General features: G+C 34.1%; 1 protein-coding gene across 3 annotated transcripts in view; it reads right to left on the reverse strand.

Moving 5' to 3' along the window:
• The window catches only part of TMEM26 (transmembrane protein 26), a 269,449-nt gene that overhangs the window by 8,429 nt on the left and 237,170 nt on the right, over positions 1-23,850 (reverse strand). For 2 of the 3 annotated variants that reach the window (XM_055274415.1, XM_063637900.1), the window contains 3 exons: positions 21,564-21,642; positions 16,623-16,736; positions 14,346-14,566 (listed from right to left, as the gene is read on the reverse strand). In XM_055274415.1, coding sequence (XP_055130390.1) covers positions 14,346-14,566; positions 16,623-16,736; positions 21,564-21,642 — 414 coding nt within the window. Of the gene's footprint in view, positions 1-14,345; positions 14,567-16,622; positions 16,737-21,563; positions 21,643-23,850 lie in introns of those variants that run through there. The other variant, XR_010120479.1, reaches the window with a different exon arrangement.

Consider the following 23,850-nt stretch of genomic DNA (forward strand, 5'->3'; position numbering starts at 1 on the left):
TTGATGGAAGGCTTCTCATATGCACATATGGCATGGAGCATGGATAGAAAACCAGTACCCTGGAAGACACAATCAGGATTCCAAAAGAAATAACTGGATGACCTAGATTAGAATAGAATTGGATAGAAGAGATAGCATTTCACAGCAGCAGCCATAAAACAGGGCTCAAAGATTTTCCCTTATTATTATCTAATTTTGAGTCCACAGTATGACATGATTTTTGATTTACCAAAATCAAATAAAATCATAGGTTGCTTCACAAGAAACATAAAGTCTAAAATTTTAAGTGGAAATGCCTTGGGAATGCAGACTGTAACTTTTCCCTCTTTACACAGTCAATGTCTATACACAACAGATCTTCAATAAGTGCCTGAATTTTTAAATAATGTTATGGACAGTTTCTGATTTCAGACATCCATGCCAGGCAGTTTTCTAAATGCTTAACTCTATGATCACACTTAATCCTCATACCATCTCAACAAAGTAGACACAATTGTTATCTCTATTTTCTCAAGGAGGTAAAAGAGAGTTGAGGAAATTTGTCCAAAATAATGTAGTTATGAGTGTTGAGAGCAAAAATCAAAACTAGACAGCTGATTTCAGCATTTACTCCTTTGGCCATTACATTATATTATTTCCATGAATGAAACGGAAACTTTTAGGTCTGCTCTATTCTATGATGTTCAGAACATACCTGAAATATTATGTGTGGTGCTTCATATATTAGGAGAAACATTTATAAAGTTTCTTGTACCAAAGCGGAAGAACCAGAATGATAAAGCATTCAGAGTCATGATCTATGTGAGATAGTTCAAGAAACTGAAAACTAGAGATAATTCCTTAGAAGTTTTATTTCATATGTTTAAGGATTATAATGTGGAAAAGGAATGAAACATTTCTTTTGACTTGAGATGGCCAATTCAGGCTCAAAGGATTTCAGTTGCACCTGTGACAATTCAAATTTCATCACAATAGAGGAAAGTAGTTTCTAATAATATTACCTCAAAATAGAACAAGTTGCCACTTGGGGTTAGTATGTCTTCTGTTAGCGGAATTTTTCCAACAGAGCCTGCAGAAAAAGTTGTTAAGGATATTTTCGCAAGGTTTTTTTCAATAGACGCAAAATAAATTTTTCACAAGATCTTTTGAAGTTTCATCCAATCCCAAACTTCAATAATTCTACCAAAAACTATGTGTGATTTGCCTGCAAGGCAGTAGAAAGCAGTGGCAAAGCAGGGGGCTTTGGTGCCAAGTGACCAGAATTCTAACACCAGCTCCAATTCTCACTAAAGAAATAGGATGTGAGACTCTAATTCCAGATTGATCAGTTATTAGTTATTGGATATGCATAAGTAGTTTAACATATGTATGCTTTAGTTTACCCATTTACATTATGAGGAAGACAATAATAATAATTATTGGATTATATAATAATTTTATTAAGTATATTATTTAAACATGTTAAACATATAAAGCTTTTAGAACAGCATGTGACACAAGCTATTATGGTAGATCGCTACAAATTAGTTATTTTTGGTTTCATGTCATCTTGAGACTTTCTTTATTTTCCTTGCCTGACATGTCTTTGCTCATAAAATTGGGATAATAAAAAAATTTACCTCATAGTGTGAATATAAATGCAAAATAACTTACTAAATTAAAGCATTTAAGACTTCTTAGCACACAAGTCATAAATAAACATTACATAATTGTAGCAGTAGTAATTTTACTAGTATGTCAACATGCTTCTTAAAATCTTTGTATATCATTCATCATCCTACAGAATAGGGATAAATGATATACTAACCCTAGCCCTACATAAATCCAACTTTAACCATACAATAATAAATGCACATTTTTTGCATATGCATATATTATCTATGCACACACAAAATACGGAAGAATGTGGGTGTTGAAAAATATACTAGTGAAACTATCAAACACAATTTTGGAAAAGTAGGTCAGAAAATTTTTAAAGCAGGCAAATATGAATTATTAGATCAGACAGTAAAAATTCTCAGGAAGGTTAAATGTTAGAATGTAAATAAATCATGGAGATTAATGGCAAACACTCAAGATCTGCAAAGGAATTTTGGGTGGATTTATTCACCACTGTCCCATGTGTGTAATCTGCCTTCACAAATATCAACTGAGAAGCATGTAAGTAGACAATGAACTTGATTCAGAGAGAGACAAAAAAGTCTTGGGAAGTTTAATTATTGACATTAGTATCACTTTTCCATTTGAAAAACTGGTAAGATAAAAGACTGGCATTTGGTATATCAGCACACTCAATCTGGTGGTTAAAAATAAAAATAAAAAGTCATATTTTGCCAATTTGCTTAGCTATTTCTTTTTGGAAGTGTAAATATTCCTGTAGAAAAGACAGAATCAGTGGATAGAATTCATCTAGTTTTTTTTTTAAAAAAATGACAAATACCATCAGAAAAGGAAAAAAATAATAGAAAGGAACTAAAAAATGAAGTGTTAACCTATCCTGGAAGAAATATTTCACCATTTCTTCCAGGTGAAAGAGAGATTAGCCTCAACTCTGCAAAATAAAAATAAAACACAATGTAAACATAAGAAGAGTCTCCTTTGTATGGTCAAGTATTCACAGGGAAGTGTTAGTAATGCTGTGAGAATAGAATTCTTTTTAAAACATGATCTACTAATATGTTGGGGGGAAAAAAAGACTGCACAAAGTAATCTCTAAAGTTGTAAATGGCCAGGGAACTCTCCGTGGCAATGATGTTGAAATCCTGAATTGTGAAAATGTTGGAAGGTGGCTGTAGTGAAATGAAAACGTCAGCAAGTCCTTTCTCCAACAAACATGTATAATACTAAAAAAATTGTCAAAAATTGTCGAAAACAATGATCAGGGCTCTGAAAATCAACAAAGTTAAACAACAAATTGAGTAACATTTAGTCATGAAAAGCTGGCCAAGCTTCAGGTAAGAACAGTGGGAATCTGAAGCATTCTTACCCACAGATATTCATTCCCCTATCCCCAGCTTGGCCATTTTTTTTTAATTGTACTGAATGGAGTTAAACAGATGAGGAAGAATTTATTCAAGATTATTGCAATACAGGAGAAAGATTAAACTCAACTCTGCTAAAACAAAAAGTAGCAGAGTTTTCAAGAACTAGGGTGACCTACTGGAAAAGTATTGGAGACTGTTAGGATGGAGGTTGGTCAATTTGATTAGGCCACTTGTGTTTGGTAATTGGCACTTTTCAAAGTTAGGATCCTACCCTCTCACAGAGGCTGGGAGATAGGGGCTCCATCTTTCTTTAAGACTGCATTTTAAATAGATGGCTCCCAGGTCCTTGAGAAAGATATTGTTGGTTTGCAAACTGGCAAGAGGCTGGGAAATTTACATTTCAAAGGGGCAGAAACAGAATTTATGATATCAAGTTTCTTAACGTAAATGCTGTATGGAAAGATAAATTAGGGACCTATAGTCAGCAAAAAAACAAAACAACAACAACAAAAAAACAAACAAAAAAAACCCTGTCTAAGTTGATTAAAGTTGTGGGAATGGTAAGACCATATTGATCAGTTAAAGTGGTAATTTTACCAGTGAGAGCGTATGAAATCTCACTCAGCGGTGTGGTCAATAGAAGTAACAAACTTGATTAGAAATATTTTAAAAATCTGTAGCTTGCTACTTTGAGACTGCAATCCCAGTTGGAGTGAGTAATGAACTAACTTTAAATTTAATAGAGAGATTCTTAAAATGAGAGCTATAGAAGGGCTAGATGAGTACTCCTGTAGGCTTGGCTGACTGAGAAACTCCAGGCACGTTCAGGGAAGGCGAAAGAGGGCCCAGTGGGAATCGAAAGCTGAGGCAGACATGAAAACATCTTGAACTCTAAATGTGCTATCCGCTCCATGCACAGATCATGAAAGAGCAGAAGTCATAAGGGCTCACAGTATTTGATTCCAATCTGCCCAAGTTATTGACTGACCAAAAACTACATAGCTATAGGTGTGACCACTAAGACGTCGAACTAAAAATAAAACTAGGAATTTTTACAAAATCTGAGACATCAGTGACTACAACCCAAGGAAAGATACATTCCTCCAATTAAGAAAACAGATGCAACAAAAGGAGAAGCCTCAGGTGGTGGCAGTGGTAGGGGAGCCTGAAGATAACACATTGTTATAATACATTATCCAAAATGCCCAGTTCTCAACAAAGGAAGTATGTGATATATTAAAGAAAAAATCCAGAAATATCTAACTTAACAATCAAGAAGGAAAACAGGTCAGTAGAAACTGTCTCTATCTACTGAGGTCCAGATATTGGATTTAGCAGAAAAATATTTCAAAGCAACTATTATAAATATGTTTAAAGAGTGAAAGAAAACTAAGTTTGATTGGTTAAAGAAAAGTCTCATGGCAATGACTCAACAAGTGAGTAAATAAAGGTACAGAAACTATGAAAATGATTAAATAGAAACTCTAGAATTGAAATATGCAAACCAAAGTGAAAAATTGAATAGATGAACTCTACAATTGGACTCTACATCTGGATTTGAGATGGAGAAAAAATAACCAGTGATCTAGAAGATAGATCAATAAAAATCTAATCTGAAAGACACAGAGTAAAAAAAGATTAAAGAAAGAACAGCAGAGCTTCAGCGACCTCTGGAACACAGTCAGTCATATATATTTTTAACAGGAGACCCATAAGAAGAAAGATAGAAAAGAGAGGAGAAAATATTTAGAGAAATAATGAATGAAAATTTTGAGGAAAAAACATAATTTACAGGTGTAAGAAGATCAACAAAGCCCTAGAATAAGTAAAAGCAAAGATCCACACTTAGACACATCTCAAACTACTAAAAGCCAAAGAGGAAAAGAAAATCTTTAAAACATCAAGAGAAAATCAAGTCATCATGTACAGAGTAACAACAAATAAGTACAGTTGATCTTCGAGCAAAGTGGGGGTTAGTTAGGGGAACTGACCTCCCCACACACAGTTGAAAAATCTGTGTATAATTTTGACTTTTCCGAAACTTAACTACTAATAGTGTACTGCTGACTGAAAGTTGTATCAATAACATAGTCAATTAACACATATTTTGTATATGTATTACACACTATATTTTTATAATAAAGTAAGCTACAGAAAAGAAAATGTTATTTAGAAAATCATAAGGAAGAAAAATGTATTTACTATTCATTAGTGGAAGTGAATCATCATAAAGGTCTGCATCCTCATTATCTTCACATTGAGTTGGCTGAGAAGGAGAAAGAAGAGGAGAGGCTTGTTGGTCTTGCTATCTCTGGAGTGGAAGAGGTGGAAGAGGTGGAGGAGGTGAAAGGAGAGGCCAGAGAGGCAGGCACACCCAATGTAAGTTTTGTTTTTTAAAAATCTGCATATAGATCAACCCACACAGTTCAAACTCCTGTTGTTCAAAGGTCAACTATAATGGCTAACTCTGGTCAGAAACAATGAAGGCCAGTAGACAGTGAAATTATATACATGTGTATATATATATATAAAATGGTGGAGCTTTGTTTTTACTTATTATATGGCTTTGTTGATCTTCTTACACCTGTAAACTATGTTTTTCCTCAAATTATATATATATGAAAAACCTGTCAACCAAGAATTCTTTATATAGCAAAACTATCCTTTAAACATGAAGGCAAAATAAGAACATTTCCAGATTAAAAAAAAAAAAAAAAAACTTGGAGTATTTTTTACTACAGATTTGCCTTAGGAGAAACACTAAATAAAGTCTTTCAGGTTGAAAGGAAATTACACCACATAGTAACTGAAATCCACATGGAGAAATGAAGTGCATGAAAATGATAAATGTATGGGAAATTAAAAGAACATATAAATATACAGTCATACAGATATTTTCTAATAGCTTTTTAAAACCTTAAAAGATTATATAGAACAATAATTATAACACTGGATTATTTGATTTATAACATACAAAGATATAATATATGTATAAAAATAATAGCAAAAAGGAAGAGGAGGAAACAGAGTTATCAGTAATGGAGCAAGCGGGGCAAGAGTGCTGTGACCAAATGGAGCCATACTGTTAGGCTTTATCAGAATTAAGTTAGTTTTACCCTATAATAGAGTGTGAAATTTTAAAATGTATATTGTAACCCCTAGAGCATCCACTAACAAAATAATTCAAAAATATATGGAGAAATTAACATCACTGACTTAAAAATGCTCGTATAACTACCGCCACCAAAGAAACCAAAACAGTAAAGGAGTAACACAAAAATAAAAAGGATGTGAGAAATAGAGAAAAACAAATAGCAAAATCACAGCTATAAATCTAACCATATCAATAATTACATTAAATATTAATGGTCTAAACACAGTGTACCAGCTTGAATAGTGTCCCTTAAAATTCCATGTCTACCCAAGTCTCAGATTGTGACCTTATTTAGAAATAGGGTCTTTGCAGATTAATCAAATTAAGATGAGGTCATACGGATTAGGGTGAGCCCTAATCCGATGACTAGTGTCCTTATAAGAAAAGGAAAATTTGGAGACATAGACAGACACACTGGGGTGAATGCCATGTGAAGAAAGAGGGAGAAATTGGAGTGATATATCAACAAACAAAGGGACACCAAGAGTTTCTAGCTGCCAAGAGAAACTAGGAGAGAAGCATGAAGCAGATTCTTCTTCAGAGCCTCCAATAGGAACCAGCATCTTGATTTTGGATTCCTAGCAACTGGAACTGTGAGAGAAGAAATTTCTGTTGTTTTAAGCCACCATGTTTGTGGTATTTTGCTATAATAGCCCTAGTAAACTAATATACACTTAAATTAAAAGACAAAAACTGTACTTAACTGGGGAGGGAAATGCAAGATCCAACTATAAGCTGTTTATAAGGGACAGAATGTAGATACATATATACATATAATTTGAAAGTAAAAGAATAAAAACAGATATCTCTATGCCAACATAAGAAAGCTGAAGTGCCTATATTTGTAGGAGACAAAATTGACTTTCAGAAAAGAAATATTACAAAAGAAAAAGTGATCATTCATGATAAAATATTACTACGTTGGAAAGATGTTAATTCAATTTTGCACACGTACATACAGAGTCCCAAAATATATGAAGCAAAAACTGACAGTATTTAAAAGAGAAACAGACATTTCAACAATTAGAATGAAAGATTTCAGTGTTCTACTTTCAGGAATCAATAGAACAACTAGACACAAAATCAGTAAGGATACAGGAGACTTGAACAACACTGTCAACAAAGGTGATGTAACTAGCATTTTATAGAACACTCCACCCAACATCAAGTAAAGACACATTCTTCTCAAGTACACATGGATCTTCAGATAGGCCATATAATAGACCATAAAGTAAATCTCCATAAATTTAAAAAACTGAAACAATTTAAAGTAGATCCTCAGATGAAAATAGAATTAAAGCAGAAAACAACAGAAAAAAGTCTAAGGGGTCCCCATATATTTAGAAGTTAAACAGCCAATTTCTAAACAACCCATGTCAAAAAAAAATGACAGAAGAAATTGGAAAATATTTTGAACTGCAATTAAGTGACAAAAAAAGACATATCAAATTTATGGGATGCAGGCAAAGCAGTGCTTACAGGAAAATTCATACTTCAGATGTCTATAATAGAGGAGATGAAAGGTCTCAAATATAATAGAAAATATGAAAGGTCAGTAATCGAAGTTTCCATCTGAAGAAATTAGAAAAAAAAAGAAGAGCAAATTAAATCCAAAGCAAGCATAAGGAAGGAAAAATTAAACATCAGAACAGAAACTAATGAGGTGGAAAAGAGAATAACAATAGAGAAAATCAATAAAACCAAAGATTGGTTATGTTTAAATATCAACAAAATCAATAAACCTGATCAAACCAAAAAAGTAAACATCAGCCTCTCCCCTCGCCCCCTACAAAAACAAGAGAGAAGGCAGAAATTGCTAAACTCAAGAATGAAAAAAGAGGGTACCACAACTCACTCCACAGAAATTAACACATGTATAGTGAATATTATGGACAACTTTATGACAAAAATCTACAAATTAGATAAAAGAGAAAAATTCCTAGGAAGGAAAATGTAACTAAAACTGATTTAAGAAGAAATAGAATATCTAAATAGACCTATAAAAAGTAATAAAATTAAATTGATAATTTAAAAAATCTTCCCACAAAATAACCTTGGTCCAGACGGCTCCCTAGGTGAATTCTATAAAATATTTAAAGAAGAAATAAGAGCAAACCTATGTAAAATCTTTCAGAAAATAGAGAAGGAATACTTCTTGAGGTATTTGATGAAGTCAGCATTACCAAAGACAGAAAAATATATCATTAGAAAATAATACCACAGATCAATATGACTCATAAGCAAATGTTAGCAAACTGAATCCAATAACATGTAAAAAATATTACAGACTGGGCACAGTGGCTCTTACCTATAATCCTAGCACCTTGAGAGGCTTAGGCAAGGGGACTGAGACCAGGAGTTCAAGAGCAGACTGGGAAACATAGGGAGATCCTATCTCTACAAAAAAATAAAATAAATTAGCCGGGGGTGGGTGGGGGGGCATGTGCCTGTGGTCCCAGCTGCTTGGGAGGCTGAGGTAGGAGGAACACTTGCGCCCAGGAGGTCAATGCAGTGGTGATCACACTGGGTGGTGCCTAGACCTGGGCTAAAGGGCAAGACACTGTCTCAAAAGATAAAAAAATATATATATATTATATCTTATAATGAAGTAGAATTTATCTCAGGAAACCAAGGTTGGTTTAATATCGAAAATTAATTAGTGTAATATATTGTTTTAATAGAATAAAAGACAACCAACATATAATTATGTCAATAAAAGCAGGAAAAGGATTTAACAAAATTTAACACCCACCAAAAAATAATTCCCAATAATCTAGAAATAAAAGGGAATTTCTTCAAAGTGGTAAAGGGCATCTGTACAAAACCCACAACTAATATCATCTTTAATACAGCAAGACAGAATGCTTATATTTTGAGATTGAAATATCTACTCTTACTACTTCTATTTGACATTGAAAGAAGTTCTTGTTAGTGCAATAAGGCAAAAAAATAAATTAAAGGCATACAGATTAGAAATAATCAAAACAGTCTGTTCACAAGCAGCATGATACTGTAAGAAGAAAACTTAAGGGATCAAACTAATTAGCAAGTTAAGCATGGCTGTGGTAGTAGATCATCATACAGAAGTAAACTGTGTTTCTATTATAGCAATGAAAAATGTGAAAATAAAATTAAAAAAATAATTCCACTAGTAAGAGCATCAAAAAGAATAAAATACTTAGGAAATAATTAAGAGAAGCAGTACAAGCCTTGCACACTGAAAATTACAAAACATTGCTGAGAGAAATTAAGGAGCATCTAAACAAAGGATGAGATATTTCGTGTTCACAGATTGGAAAATTTAACATTGTTAAGATGACAATTCTTCCCAAATTGATCTTTAGATTAAATTTATTCTCTACCAAGAGCATAGTAAGTTTTTTAAAATTTTTTACCCTTTTTTACAACTTGAAAAGAGAATTATAACAATTATATAAAAATGCAAAGCACCTACAATAGCTAAAACAAATTTTAAAAGAACAATTTTGGAAGACTTACAATATCCAATTTCAAAATGCACTATAGCTACATAATCATGATAGTGTGGTACTGGTATAATGACAAACATATAAAACAATGGAACGCAACAGAAAGTCCAGAGAAAAAGCTTTACATCTGTGATCCATTGATTTTTTTGACAAAGATGCTAAGGCAATATAATAAAGAAAGACTCCTTTCAACAAATGATATTGGGAAAATTAGTCCCAGCTGGAATGGGGCAGTGCCAGAAATAAAAAATAAACTTGGAACCTTACCTCCCACTGTACAAAAAAATTATGTAAAAACAGTTAATAGAAATAAATGTAAGAACCAAAACATTCCATAAGTGTACTAGTCCATTTTCATGCTCCTGATAAAGACATACCCGACACTGGGTAATTTATACAGGAAAAAGAGTTTAATGGACTTACAGTTCCACATGGCTGGGGAGCCCTCACAATCATGGGGGAAGGCAAGGAGGAGCAAATCACATTTTACGTGGCTGACAGCAGGCAGAGAGAGCTTGTGCAGGGAAACTCCCATTTTTAAAACCATCAGATCTTGTGAGACTCATTCACTATCACAAGAACAGTGCAGGAAAGACGTGCTCTCATAATTCAATCACCTCCCACCAGGTTCCTCCCACAACAACTGGGAATTGTGGGAATTACAATTCACGGTGAGATTTGGGTGGGGGCACAGCCAAACCATATCAATAAGAAAACAAAAGAAATTATATTTCTCATTTAGGGTTAGGAAAATAGTTCCTAGATATGACACCAAAAATATGAAAGAACATATTGATAGATTTGAACTTCTTCAAAATTTTAAAAACATGTTTTTTCAAAAGATAAGGTTAAAAAATTAAAAAACAAGCTGAACACAGGGAGGAAATACTTATATTTAGATATTTGATAAAGGACTTGTATCAAGGATATATAAAGAATTCTTACAACTCAATAATAAAAAGACAATCCAGTAAAACATGAAGAAAAATTTAAACAGACACATCACTAAAGAAGATATATGAATAGCTAGTATTCCCATGAAAAGATGCTCAGCAACATTAGTCGTCAAAGAACTGCAAATTAATGTCCTGGTGAGATACCACTCTACATCCATCAGAAGGGTATAACAAAAAAAACTAGAGGGAAAAGGATTGTTCATAAGGATGCAGAGAAAATGGAATCCTCATACATTGCTGGTGGGAATATAAATTAATACAGCTACTTTAGAAACATCTCAGCAGATTATTAAAAAATTAAAGCTATACTTAACATATAACCAGCCATTCCACTCTTAGGTGTCTACCAAAGAGAAATGAAAACATAGCCAGGCAAAAGTCTGTCAGTTAATCCTCCTAGCAACATCATTCTTAATATCCAAAAGCTGGAAGTTATCCACATGTACATCTACTACTGAATGGATAAACAAAATGTGGTATATGCATTTAATGGAACACTAGCAACTAAAGAGGAGCTAATCATGAAACGACATGGATGAATCCCAGAAACATTATGTTACATAAAAAAGCCACACATAAAAGAGTACACATTTTATAACTCAATTTGCATGAAATTTCTAGGAAAGAAAAATCCACAGAGACATAAAATATATCAGTGGTTGCCTGTTAAGAGTGAAGACTGACTGAAAACAGCTGCAGGAATATTTTGGGAGTGATGGGAATATTCTAAACCTAGATTGTGGTTATGGATAAACAAATCTATAATTACTAAATATCATTAAACTATAGAATTACAGTTGAACTTTATGTTATTTAAACCGTAACTTCATAAAGCTGTTAAGAAAAAATTGCAGAATCAGAAGCTTTACAAACCTATGTAAATGCACAAAACTTAGATGAACTTTAATGTGAGCCAAAGGAAGGACATTTATTTAATAAAAAATAGAATTTGACATATTAGCTAGAAAATAAGACTTGCAACCAACCCAAATGTCCAACAATGATAGACTGGATTAAGAGAATGTGGCACATATACACCATGGAATACTATGCAGCCATAAAAAATGATGAGTTCATGTCCTTTGTAGGGACATGGATGAATCTGGAAACCATCATTCTCAGCAAACTATCACAAGGACAAAAAACCAAACACCACATGATCTCACTCATAGGTGAGAATTGAACAATGAGAGCACATGGACACAGGAAGGGGAACATCACACACTGGGGCCTGTTGTGGGGTGGGGGGGGATAGCATTAGGAGATATACCTAATGTTAAATGATGAGTTAATGGGTGCAGCACACCAACATGGCACATGTATACATATGTAACTAACCTGCACCTTGTGCACATGTACCCTAAAACTTAAAGTATAATAATAAAAAAAGAAGAAAATAAGAAAGAGATTTAGACATTTTTGTGATATAGATATCATTGTAGGCTTTCTCCTAAATCTAGCAGCCCAAACTATGGAATAAAACATCAGAAAAAGTAAAATGTCATAATAATAGGCAATGCTGAGTAGACTACAATGAAGTGATCCTTTCTTCTATTAGATATAAATATCTTTTACTTATGTATTAACATCATTCTTCATGATTATCCTCTTGAGCCTAAAAGGGAAGGCTTATGTCCCAGTGGGAAAAGATTAAGGGTCTCTTTCTTTGAAAATATAGATATTCTCAGTGTCAATTCTTGCAGTATAGGCGAGAACCAAAACAGGAAATCAGAACGTGGAAACTAATTTTTAGGAGAGAGAAAAATTTTATATTCTTCCTGGGCTTTGACTTTGGGAGGGTTTTGGGAGAGTGGATATTTGAGAAATAGAGACACATAGGACTTGAATGGGAATTACAGAAGGCTACCGTCACAATGTGGTAGTATTAAAAATGAAAATGACTTCAACCTGAGACAATGAAAATTGAAAACAAATTTTAAAAACATTAACCATTAAAAACTATGACATAATTTACTGAGCTCCATTAAACATCAGCTTTCCTGGGATATGATACAAGTTTAAAAGTATAAAAATACATATTTATAAAGCATTCAGATTAATTTGTAGGTGATAGAGAAATTGGGAGTATTTATGGTGTCTTGAAATATCAAGTGCTCCCTAAATTCTTGCTGAATTGAAACAGTTCTTGATTGAGATAGGACTGTGTGTCCTTTTACTAATACTTGCTCACAATTAGTTCCCCAATCTCTGCCTAGCTCAGTGCTTGACACATATTAGATAACCAATCAGTAGTGGGTGAGTGAAAAAATGCCTTATGATTTTCAAGATTTGGGGTTTTTTGTTCATTGGGGTTTTTTGTTCATTTGGGTTTTTTGTTTGTTTTGCTGGGTAATTCTACTTTTATTCATGAAATTATTTAATATTCAAACTTTATTGGAAAACACAGATCTATAAATTGCTCCTTGGTGTCACTTCTGGAGGGGACTTCTAACAGTCCATTAAGATAACTGAGTTAGGCATTTCTTACAATTTTATGACTGGCCCCACAAAACATATCCCTCCTTACTACCTCTTTTACTATCCTATGTTCCTTCCCAACTCCCTAAATGTTTTGCATGTACATGTTTATTTCTATATAGGTGGAGTTAATTATCTTTCTATTGTGATGTCCCTGTCACTTTTATATGCTCTGTCATGATTTCTTGATGTTTTTCTTGTAACAACATTTATTCTACTTGAAAATACATTTTACAATGTAAAGCACTGATCACACTTAAGACATTAAAACTACAGAACTAAAATCAACACTCTGAACAATTTAGATTGGATTTTTAAAAGAATATGTCAACTTAATAAGCTATAAGAAAAATTAGTATAGATGAAACAGGAAATTATCTTGTAAAGGTAGCTCATGGTTATAAATATAATTTGTGCTATAATTGGGATATTAAATTTACTTAGTAAGTTAGTGTATTTTGTTGAGCTTTATGTTTTGTTGTTTGAGAAGCACAGCATAAAGTAAACTGTAGCATTAAAAGCCAGCCTCATTCCAATTTATTTTTATGGCATAGTGCAAAACAACCCAAGCTTAAAGTATATTCAGGCACTGAGACTTAAATCCCTGATGGTAAGAAAGTCGTTCCGTAAACAGATGTGATCATGGATTCTAAGTTTATTTGCTTGTGGCAAAAATAAAAGTACCAACTCAATAAGTTTTAATTTATAGGCCTCTACACCAGAAAGCCTTTGGGCACTTCGAGCAAAACTGACTAAAAATAAAATTTAGTAAAATAAAACCTCATCTGCCCCATTCTCCATTTACACCAGGGAATGCAAATCCCCAAATGGATAGGGAGAGACTTTTCCATGTCTTCTTTCAGTGCTCTCTTAAACTGTAGCTATGCTGTGTTCTAGGAGAGGATTTTATGATTGGCTATGCTTCTGACACTTGGGAATGGAAGAGAGGAGCTGGGGATGGTCATTCCACTTCAGAAGGTGTTCAGAGAACCATGACTCTATCTAACCTGCAGTCATGAAAACATGCAGAGCTTTTCTGTTCTCTCCCACAGAGAATATTATGTGTCTCTTTCTCTAGCAGAAATCTCCTTTGTGTATTTCTTAAAAAACATAAAGACTGTGCTGGTTTCTAATATGTAAATAGCAGCAAATTCTCTGATCCTAACACTGCATATAAAATATACTAAAAATTCTTATTCCTGTGAAATACAAGTCACAGAACAAAGAGACAGGTGCATGGTCTTGACCCTGAAAACGAGGTGTTTTTGTTGCAAGGAATGCTCACCTCACATTTTGTTCTTCTAGGGTCTCACTTGTGAATTCCAGTATGTCAGCCGCTGTCCCCACAAACATAAGAAGAAGTTGAGAGAGTTGATCTCGAGTGATCCCGCCTCCAATGGGTAGAAGCCATCTTCCAATTATTAGCATTAACAAGAATGTCTGATGGAGTCCCAATGTCCAAACTTTCTCACATACTGTAGATAGGTTATTCACAAAAACTTTGGCCTGTTTAACAGAAATGTCATACAGATGGAAGGATTATGAGCCACCACCTGAGAGAGAAATATTTTCTTCACTGTGCTTTCAATCAGGAGTTTGCTGTTGTAGACAGTAATTTTCAGGGGTTATTCTTTACTCACTAAAGAAAGTAAAATACCTTTCAGCTGAACACTCTGAAAAAAATAAAAAGCTAATATGGTCCTCAAGATGGGGGTGCCTATAACTAGCAAGTAATTTAAGCCTTAAACTTACAAGTAGGATTGTACCATATGGTATTTAAAGAACCAATTTTACAACGTTTTTAAGATCATGTCTCATTTTATTATATTGTGTAACAAAAAATAACACATAGCAAAGTTTTATAAAATCCATATTAATATCACCAAAACTTCCTATATTTTTCTTTAATGTACTAATTTTGAAATATTTTTAGCATTGTACAAATCTTCCCTTTGTTTTTTTTGCTTTAAAACTCTATTATAGCTAAACATAAAAATGTAGTAATGTTTATCGATTACCTAAATGTAAAGAAAGAGAGTAACTGTAAAATTATTATTTTTATTCTGAGTACTTAATGTATGATTCAATAATCCATAAGCCAGCAAGCAAATTTTACTCTGCCATTATATTTAGACTAAGAAAAACTTACATCTCACCAATGTATTCTGGATGACAACTTGCCCAATTACCTTCTAAATAAGTCTCAAAGTATACTATTGCCCCTAAAAGGACTTAGGTCTCAAGTGAATAATGATTCCAGCTTATTTATGCAAGTGACTTAACTATGTTTGTGCAAAATTCATTTACCCGTCTCCATCACTTGCTGATACCAAATGCACAAGGGCGGATAAAAGACGAGGCATGATGCTATCCTGATTGAATCCATATATGAAAATCAAGAATATTCCATCTGTACGCTTTCTTATATTAGTACTATGAAACTTTACGTACATCATATTTAATTTATACAGGAAGCACATTAGTAAAGATTAATATTTTTGATTGTCAGATGAAAAACTGAGAGAGAAACTAAGTGATTTGTCCAGACTGATATAAATAAATTGTGATTGGAGCTTGAATTAGAACCCAACGTTCATTCCATTAAACCTCACAGAACTAATAGTACATCTTATTATTGAAAATACGTTTCAACGATAGGGGCCTTTTCATTTTTAAATAGGTCATGGTCAGTTTGCCAAATAACAGCCTTATGAAGAAAAAGGAAGGGATTCTGTTTTGGCTAGAAATATTCTCTATGTTATTAATAAACATCTACAAAATACATATGGTGGAGTTCCTAGCTAATTCAGTAAGACAAGAAAATAAAATAAAAGGTATAGGGATTGGGACAGAAGAAATAAAACTGCCTCTGTTCACAGTTGACATAATTGTCTAGGTAGAAAATCCCAAAGGACTGACAAAAAAAAAAAAACCTCCTGGAACTGGTAAACATTTATAGAAAGGTTGTGGGATAAAAGGTTGATATACAAAAGTTAATCTCTTTCCTATATACTAGCAAGGAATAAGTGAAATTTGAAATTAAAAACAAAATGCCATTTTTATTGGCATCCCCAAAAATGTCATGTAGGTTTATCAGTGTTAACCAACACACCACTCTGGTGCAGGGTATTGATGGATGGGGAGGCTGTACATGAGTACAGAGTATAGGGGAAAACTCTGTACCTTCCTCTCAATTTTTGCTGTAAATCTAAAATTCCTCTAAACAATAAATCTTAAAATTATCATATCCCGATTTTTTAATTATATGATTGCTTCATAAATGTATATGTCTCTCGTGCACATATTATCCTCTTTAAGTATTCCTTAATGATGCAGGTTAAATATATCTATTAATATATATAAAATGTTTCAATGTATACACTTATGCATATTAAATGTTTAATAATTTAAAAATATAATTATTTTGTGAATTTCTGAGCCAAACAATGGATAACTTTCTTCAGGAAAGAATTAGCTGGGAGGCATGTATAGCAGGTAATTGAGGATTATACCAAGTCCACCATTTGCTAGATCCTTTAATAAACAGTGAAAAAGCTCTCACCGTCTCAATGAGATCATCAGCTCTACTGGGTTGTTCATTGGATGTCAATGATTGATTGAAGGCTTCTTTTCTGCTGGTATTCTGTGACGTTCCTTCAGCCTGGATACTGCAATACTAAGAATAGGGTTGGGGAAGGCAATTATGGCAAAAAATTAGCACAATATGGTAGAGATCAAAATGACTTAAATCTGTTCAAGAGATTATGAGCAGATATGCAGAGTTTATACAGCATATGCATAAACATTTCCAAAAATTGGAATATAGGCCTGAGATTGAAAACCACTTTTTAATCAATATGAAAAGAGCGTCAACCATACAAATCTTATTTTTCCGTAGGTCGATGAGGATGCAAATGCTCTGAGTCATTGCAGAGAGCGGTAGAATTTATAGATTGGTAACTGAGATTCCTTTCTTAAACCCTGCAAGAATTTAAAACCAAACAAATAACCAGTGACAACAATAAAACATATATGATCCTGGTCAAGGAAATTACGGTGTTTTTTTTTCTTTTTATACTTTTATTTTAGGTTTTGGGGGTTCACTTGCAGGTTTGTTACATGGGCAAATGGCATGTTGTTGAGGCTTGGTGTATGAAGAATTCCATCACCCAGGTAGTGAGCATAGTAGCTGATAAGCAGCCTTCCAATTCACACTTCCCTCTGTCCCTCCCCTCTCAAGTAGTCTCTGGTATCTGTTGTTCCTACCTTTGTGTCCATGTGTATTCAGTTTTTAGCTCCCACTTATAAGTGAGAACGTGTGATATCTGATTTTCTGTTCCTGTGTTAGTTTGCTTAGAATACTGGCCTCCAGCTTCATTCATGTTACTGCAAAGGACGTGATTTTGCTATTTTTATGGCTGTGTGGTATTCCACAGTGTGTGTCTGTGTGTGTGTATGTGTGTGTATATAGTATTTTGAGAGTTTGTTTCTTATCCAGAAGCCTCTTTATCTAAAATATCATATTGCTTAAGTAAATAATCCAATCATTTTTAATCCTGACTGTCAAGTACTGTAACAACCTAAAAAATTAGCATGTTCACCCACCAAAACATACATTTTAGTGACAGTGTAAAAGCCAATTTAGGTTTATGGAAAATTCAACAACAGACATAAAAATGGCATTTTTCCTTTTTTGTTTCTTCATTTTGTATGAGAAAATTTCTGCAAGTGAATTGTGCATGATATTTATCCACCAGATGCTGGGAATCCGAGGTAAAGTAAGAAAAGGAAAAATTATATAAGAAAAGAAAGGGGTGGCACTTGAAAATGTAGCTGCACCCAACGCAAATTGTACAAACTGGTTTAAAAAAAAGTTGAAGGTTTTTCAAACATCTGCAGTGCTAACATATTTTGAAACACATACACATGCACCACCACCGCCACTACAACCACCACACATCCACGATCACACATTTGTATTTAGAGAGGACTTATTTTTTTAAAAAAATTAATGCTGTAAGAAGTGTATTTTTCTTAATTATTCTGGATACATCATCGACTATTCTACAAGCTACTTGAAAAAGCAGAAAAGAAAGTCTGCAAGAAGCTGTTTTTTCTACTCTCTTTCCAAACGACTAGTATTACGGTTGAAATGACAAGAATAATTGAGAAAAATGGCCATATGCCATATCTGTAGGAGCAAAAATACAGTTGTTTGCACACTTTGTGTGTGTGTGTATGTGTGCAGCTAAGGCTCCAAGAAAAGATAATGAAGATAAAAATTAAATCTTTAACCAAGCAACACATTTTCATTGCAAAGCATGTTGGTGACTTTATTTAAGATTTATTTCAATAGGAAATACATTTTGACCACTTTGTAGGCATGAAAACAGACTATGTATTAAAAATGGTGACCTTAATATGTTTTTGACATTCTTACCACTAAAATACATAAACATCTTGTTATTTAAGAAAAAAGGCCATGCTTTAGTTCAGTAGAAGATAACTTGGAAGCAAATAGCTTCATAGTCCATATTATGGTATTAAAACTTATCTGAGTTGCTCTCCACTCTGGTTATTCTATTTGTTATAGATTTATGAGATTTTCCTCCAAGTGGCCTCTACATTGGGACTGCAGTGAACAAGTTACTTCACTCTTAAAACCTGGCCTGACTTGTATTATTTTGGGGATTATATTGTTTACATTCTGCCTTGTATAGGTGAGTTCACATCGATTATCTGGGTACCAACATGCCTTATTTAAAAATAGGCTGTGTCTATTAAACTCTTATTAGCTTCAAAAATATTCCTTTGGGTCCAACAAGACTGTGACAACAAGATGACCAGAATGTTTCCACTACTTTAATCTTGCCACTTCATAAATGGACCTAAGAACTAAGGTCACAATCATTGTCATAAACGTTTTGTTCCCATACGTGTAGACCCAGCCAGATTCAGGAATGAAGGTAAGAAATTAGTCATCTAGGAGAAATGTCTCATGAAATAGGTCAGGATGTTTTCCTAATGCCAAGTCATAGGTTAGAACATATAGTATACAGAGTAAATGGAAAATGTGAAAGAAAATTAAATTACTCTTTCCTACAATGAACAACTCAGATAATTCTGATGCAAACTCCTCGAAAACACAGAACACATAGCTGAGAAGGGCAATGTGGTTTAATGGACTAGATATCCATTAGGTTCTAAGCCCCAGCATTACTGTGTATTCACTGTATCAACTTAGGAAAATTACTTAACCTTTCTGAGTCTCAGGATCCTCGTCTTTAAAATAGAAATGTATGTATCATGCCTAACTTATGGAGTTGTTGGGTCCATATATGTGAAAACATTTGTGAAAGTACAGGAGACTACCTGAAGAAAAGTGATTATTATCACTCCCAAAATGTTCTAAATGAGTAAACTAGAAGAATTGCTGTAACTCCCTTTATTCTGCCATTTCTTATTTCTTTAACTGCAATTCCAATACTTTTTTTCTCTCTTACTATTTATCTACTTTCATTTCTGCTCAGTCCGCCCAATTCAATCTCTGGGCATTCATTTTAATTCTCAGTGTCAAAATGAGTCAAATCCATTACTACTAAAGGTTCAATTTCTTTTGTAGTATGAAAATTAGAGAGCTACTGTTCGGGGCTCAAAAATTTTTTTTATTAAAAAGGGAACTTTTGGTTGCACGTTATTTGTTGTAATGGGATTTGACCTGTATATCAATTAATTGTGCAACAAATTTATATTATAAAAGCATTTAGGGAAATGAATGGTTATTGTGTATGATAGCCATGTCATAGAATTGGATGTGAAAGAAACAATTGATTCAAATCACTAGAGCTTATTTTCATACCCTTGAAAGTAGTAAGTAGTAAAGAGATTGAAATAGTCCCCTAACACCTTACAGTATAGTTTTAAAAAGCCATAATAACTTGAACCAAAAACATACAGTTACAAAAACTCTTTTGCTACAGACATAGGGATAGCCTATATGACTTCAGTGATTTTTAGCAGGAGGTTGAAAGGAGAAAAATGTTTTATTCATCCCTACATTCTTGGTACTTGCTTGTGGAATTCTTCAAAAGTAGTCCACAGAACTAAATTCCCTTTTGTGTGCCTATAATTTGGAGCAAGCCTTTTACAAATAAGGTTATACATTGGAGGCAGATAGGGTTACATATTGGAGGCTTAACCTTGCTATAAAATGACCAACTATAACAAAGAAATCTATGTAAGTCCAAATTCTCACAGATCTTTTCCAAAGTATTTTATCAGTGAAGGTACCAAAATATTATTAGCTCATAACTACATTTCTCTGTAACATAGTCCTGTAACCTGAATTATGAAGTCAAAGCTGGAATCTGATGGACTTCAGTAACTTGGCCTCCCCAGAGTTGTACAGGAACATCAACAGCAGTATATGACTGCATCCAACCTAGAGACTGCTTATTAGAGTTGTCTGTATAGAAAATAGCTATATTAAAAATTTCTGTAACAAATTAGGGACTCTTATTGGAAGCTACTTTTTTTTTGGGAGGGAGTTTCGCTCTGTTGCCAGGCTGGAGTGCAATGGTGCAATCTCAGCTCTCTGCAACCTTCACCTCCCAGGTTCAAGTGATTCTCCTGCCTTGGCCTCCAGAGTAGCTGAAGCTACACAAGCGCACCACCACACCCAGATAATTCTTGTATTTTTAGTAGATACAGGGTTTCACCATGCTGTTGGCCCAGATGGTCTCCATCTCTTGACCTCCTGATCAACCCGCCTTGGCCTCTCAAAGTGCTGGGATTATAGGCATGAGCCACCACGCCCGGCTGGAAGCTACTATTTTATTTCTATGACAATTTGATCTCCTAATACATATAAGCTCACCTTCCACGTGGTGGGTCCCAAGACTCCTCCCCTTTAATCTTAGTTTCAGGGCTCTAGAAAAGAATTTCTATTTCGTTATAGAAATAGGACTCTCAAAAATTAATCTCCTGTAATCTGCATAACCTGCATTTTAAAAAAGACTATTTTAAATGGCTCCTATAAGTTTAACTGTATTTATATAGCTGAGTGCAGATAAGGGTTTTGTTTTTGTTTTTGAAATTCCTAAAAGTGTCCCTTTACAGGATGCCAGATCATTGAGGCGTGCCCATTCTTAGCACAACATAGAAACTCACTGAAGCTAAAAGCGTTAAAATCAAATTTCCACACCCCCATGTAAACTCTACCATCCTGTAGGGTGGGGGACAGGGGAAGTCTTAGTAATAAGATCTCTAACACAAAATGGATAATTCACTATATAATCCTAAATCTTACATAAATGTAATATTTTTATTGGAGTTTTTTTTTGGCAAATCATGGATTCACTTCCTTTTGCTGATAGCCTCTTATTTATTCAATTCTTGATAACTCCAGTTCCTTAGAAAAGTGCATTCTGAAAATAAACTGGATCATACTGTGAAAGTAGCTTATTGCTGAATATATCAATTCCTACTTTCCAAAAAGAAGTACCTGGGTCTCATGATGCAATTCAAGAAGCCATAACGATGGAACGATGCTAATCAGATATAAAAATATGGCTGGTGAAAACCTGTGAAAAGAGAGAAGAAAAAATAGTTTAGCTAATTTTAGCTAATTTTTCAAAAAAAATTTAAGAGAAAGAATGAAAAAAAATGCACATACTCTGGCCACATTCAGTCAAACCTTTTTGTATACCCTCAAAGTGTTTATTTCAATGAAGTAAAAAGCATTATGTGATTTCTGCCATATGGATTATAAAGAAACAAAGTAACTGTAAAAGGCACTAGCAGCTGTCATTCTCACTGAATTTCTAATCCAATTAATAGACATTAATTCTGATATGGTTTAATGGGACACTGCCAATTAGTTTCAGGCACAACACCGGATATTTTGTATTTAATATGTTTTACAAAAAGCAAATACAGCAGGAATAAATCTTGGATTTATTAGACATTACAATTTCAAGATATGGCTACATTTTTCAACATTAACCTGGAACTCTGAGAGCTCAAACAATAATATGGTGCTAGAACACAAAAATCAGATGATAAGGACTGGGAATGAGAGTAACCCATTGGCTTTGTGCGTGGTTTGCTAAACCTATAAAATAAAAACACCAACAACCAACAGTGTAAGCCTTTGGTATTTTTTTTTAAGTTACCTATATTCACTGTTTTGTCATTCAAAATTCAGAGAGGAATCCGAAGAATGGACTTCTGTGATCCAACGCACTCATGTTCAAATGCCAGTTTTGCCACTGACCTCTCAGTTTGTTTCCTAATCCACAAAAATGTCACTGTATCAGCCAACTCAGGCTGCTGTACAAAATGCCATAGACTATGTGACTTAAACTACAGACACTAATTTTCTCATAGCTCTGGAGGCTGGGGGTCTGAGACTAAGGGGCCAGAAGAGTGGGATTCTGGTGAGGGCTCCCTTCCTGACACCTGGACAGTGCCTTCTCCATGTGTCCTCAGATATCCGTCTCTTCCACTTCTTATAAAGCCTCCAGTTTTATTGGATTAGGACCCTACCTTTAAGACCTTATTTAACCTTAATGAGCAAATTAATCTCCAAATATTGTCACATTTGGGGTTAGGACTTCAGTCTAGAATCTGGAAGGGGAGACAATTCAGCAGTTACATTTATCTCACAGGGTTTTTAATTTTACTTCCCGTAAAGCAGTGCCTGGCAGTGGTGAGCATTCAATAATAGGTAGATATTACTAGTATTATTATCGGACATGGTACAACAGAAATGTGTCCTTAAAATGCTGAAATAAGAAAAATAACATACTTTCCACATTTATTTCTTCAAATTGGTCTGGGCACGGTGGCTCAGGCCTGTAATCCCAGCACTTTGGGAGGCCAAGGCGGGTGGATCACTTGAGGTTAGGAGTCCGAGACCAGCCTGACCAACATGGTGAAACCCCATCATACTAAAAATACAAAAAAATTAACCAGGCAGGGTGGTCTGGGCCTGTAATCCCACCTATTCAGGTGGCTGAGGCAGGAGAATTGCTTGAACCCAGGAGGCAGAGGTTGCAGTGAGCTGAGATCATCTACTGCACTCCAGCCTGGGCAACAGAGCAAGACTCCATCTCAAGAAAAAACAAACAAACAATAAAACAAATTAAACTTTATTTTAGAGGACTCTTGCATTGCAGAACATCTCAAAGTCAAAATTATGTCACTATAATTTTATTAAAATGCTTTTAATACACAGCAATAGTTTGAAATGACCTAGAAAATAGACATGTTAATTGCTCAACAAATAGAATTATTCGAGATGAAATGTTACCCAAACTGTGTTATTATAATTCAGGAGAGAAAAGTGAAATGAAAAGAGAAAATTTAGAATGATTTTTTTTAAAGGCTATTAACCCTTTCACTAATATATTTTTTCAATTCCTAGAGAGAGGAAGGGAGAAAGGGCAAGAGAAAGAGAGGTCTCTTAAAAAATCAATATTTAATATAGATACTCCCCCACCTTTGATTTCCTGCAAAAACCAATTTTGAAACAAAAGATTATGGGTCATGATATTATTAAAATCTGACTTGGAGGATGGTGAAGCTGTAGAGAGATATCAAAAGCCCATGTTTAGCATGCTCTTAAAAAAAAAAAGAACAATTAACTTTTTGACCTCACATATCAAAGGAAACATCAGGAGATAATATTTCCCTTGTGAAATTGGGAAAGAAAGTGAATTCTAGGTCAGAGGGACAGTAGGAATATGCATATTTTGGTTTGGAGACATGAAATATTGGCTGGATTGCAA

This window comes from Symphalangus syndactylus, chromosome 4 (genome assembly GCF_028878055.3).
Source record: "Symphalangus syndactylus isolate Jambi chromosome 4, NHGRI_mSymSyn1-v2.1_pri, whole genome shotgun sequence".
Lineage (NCBI taxonomy): Eukaryota > Metazoa > Chordata > Mammalia > Primates > Hylobatidae > Symphalangus > Symphalangus syndactylus.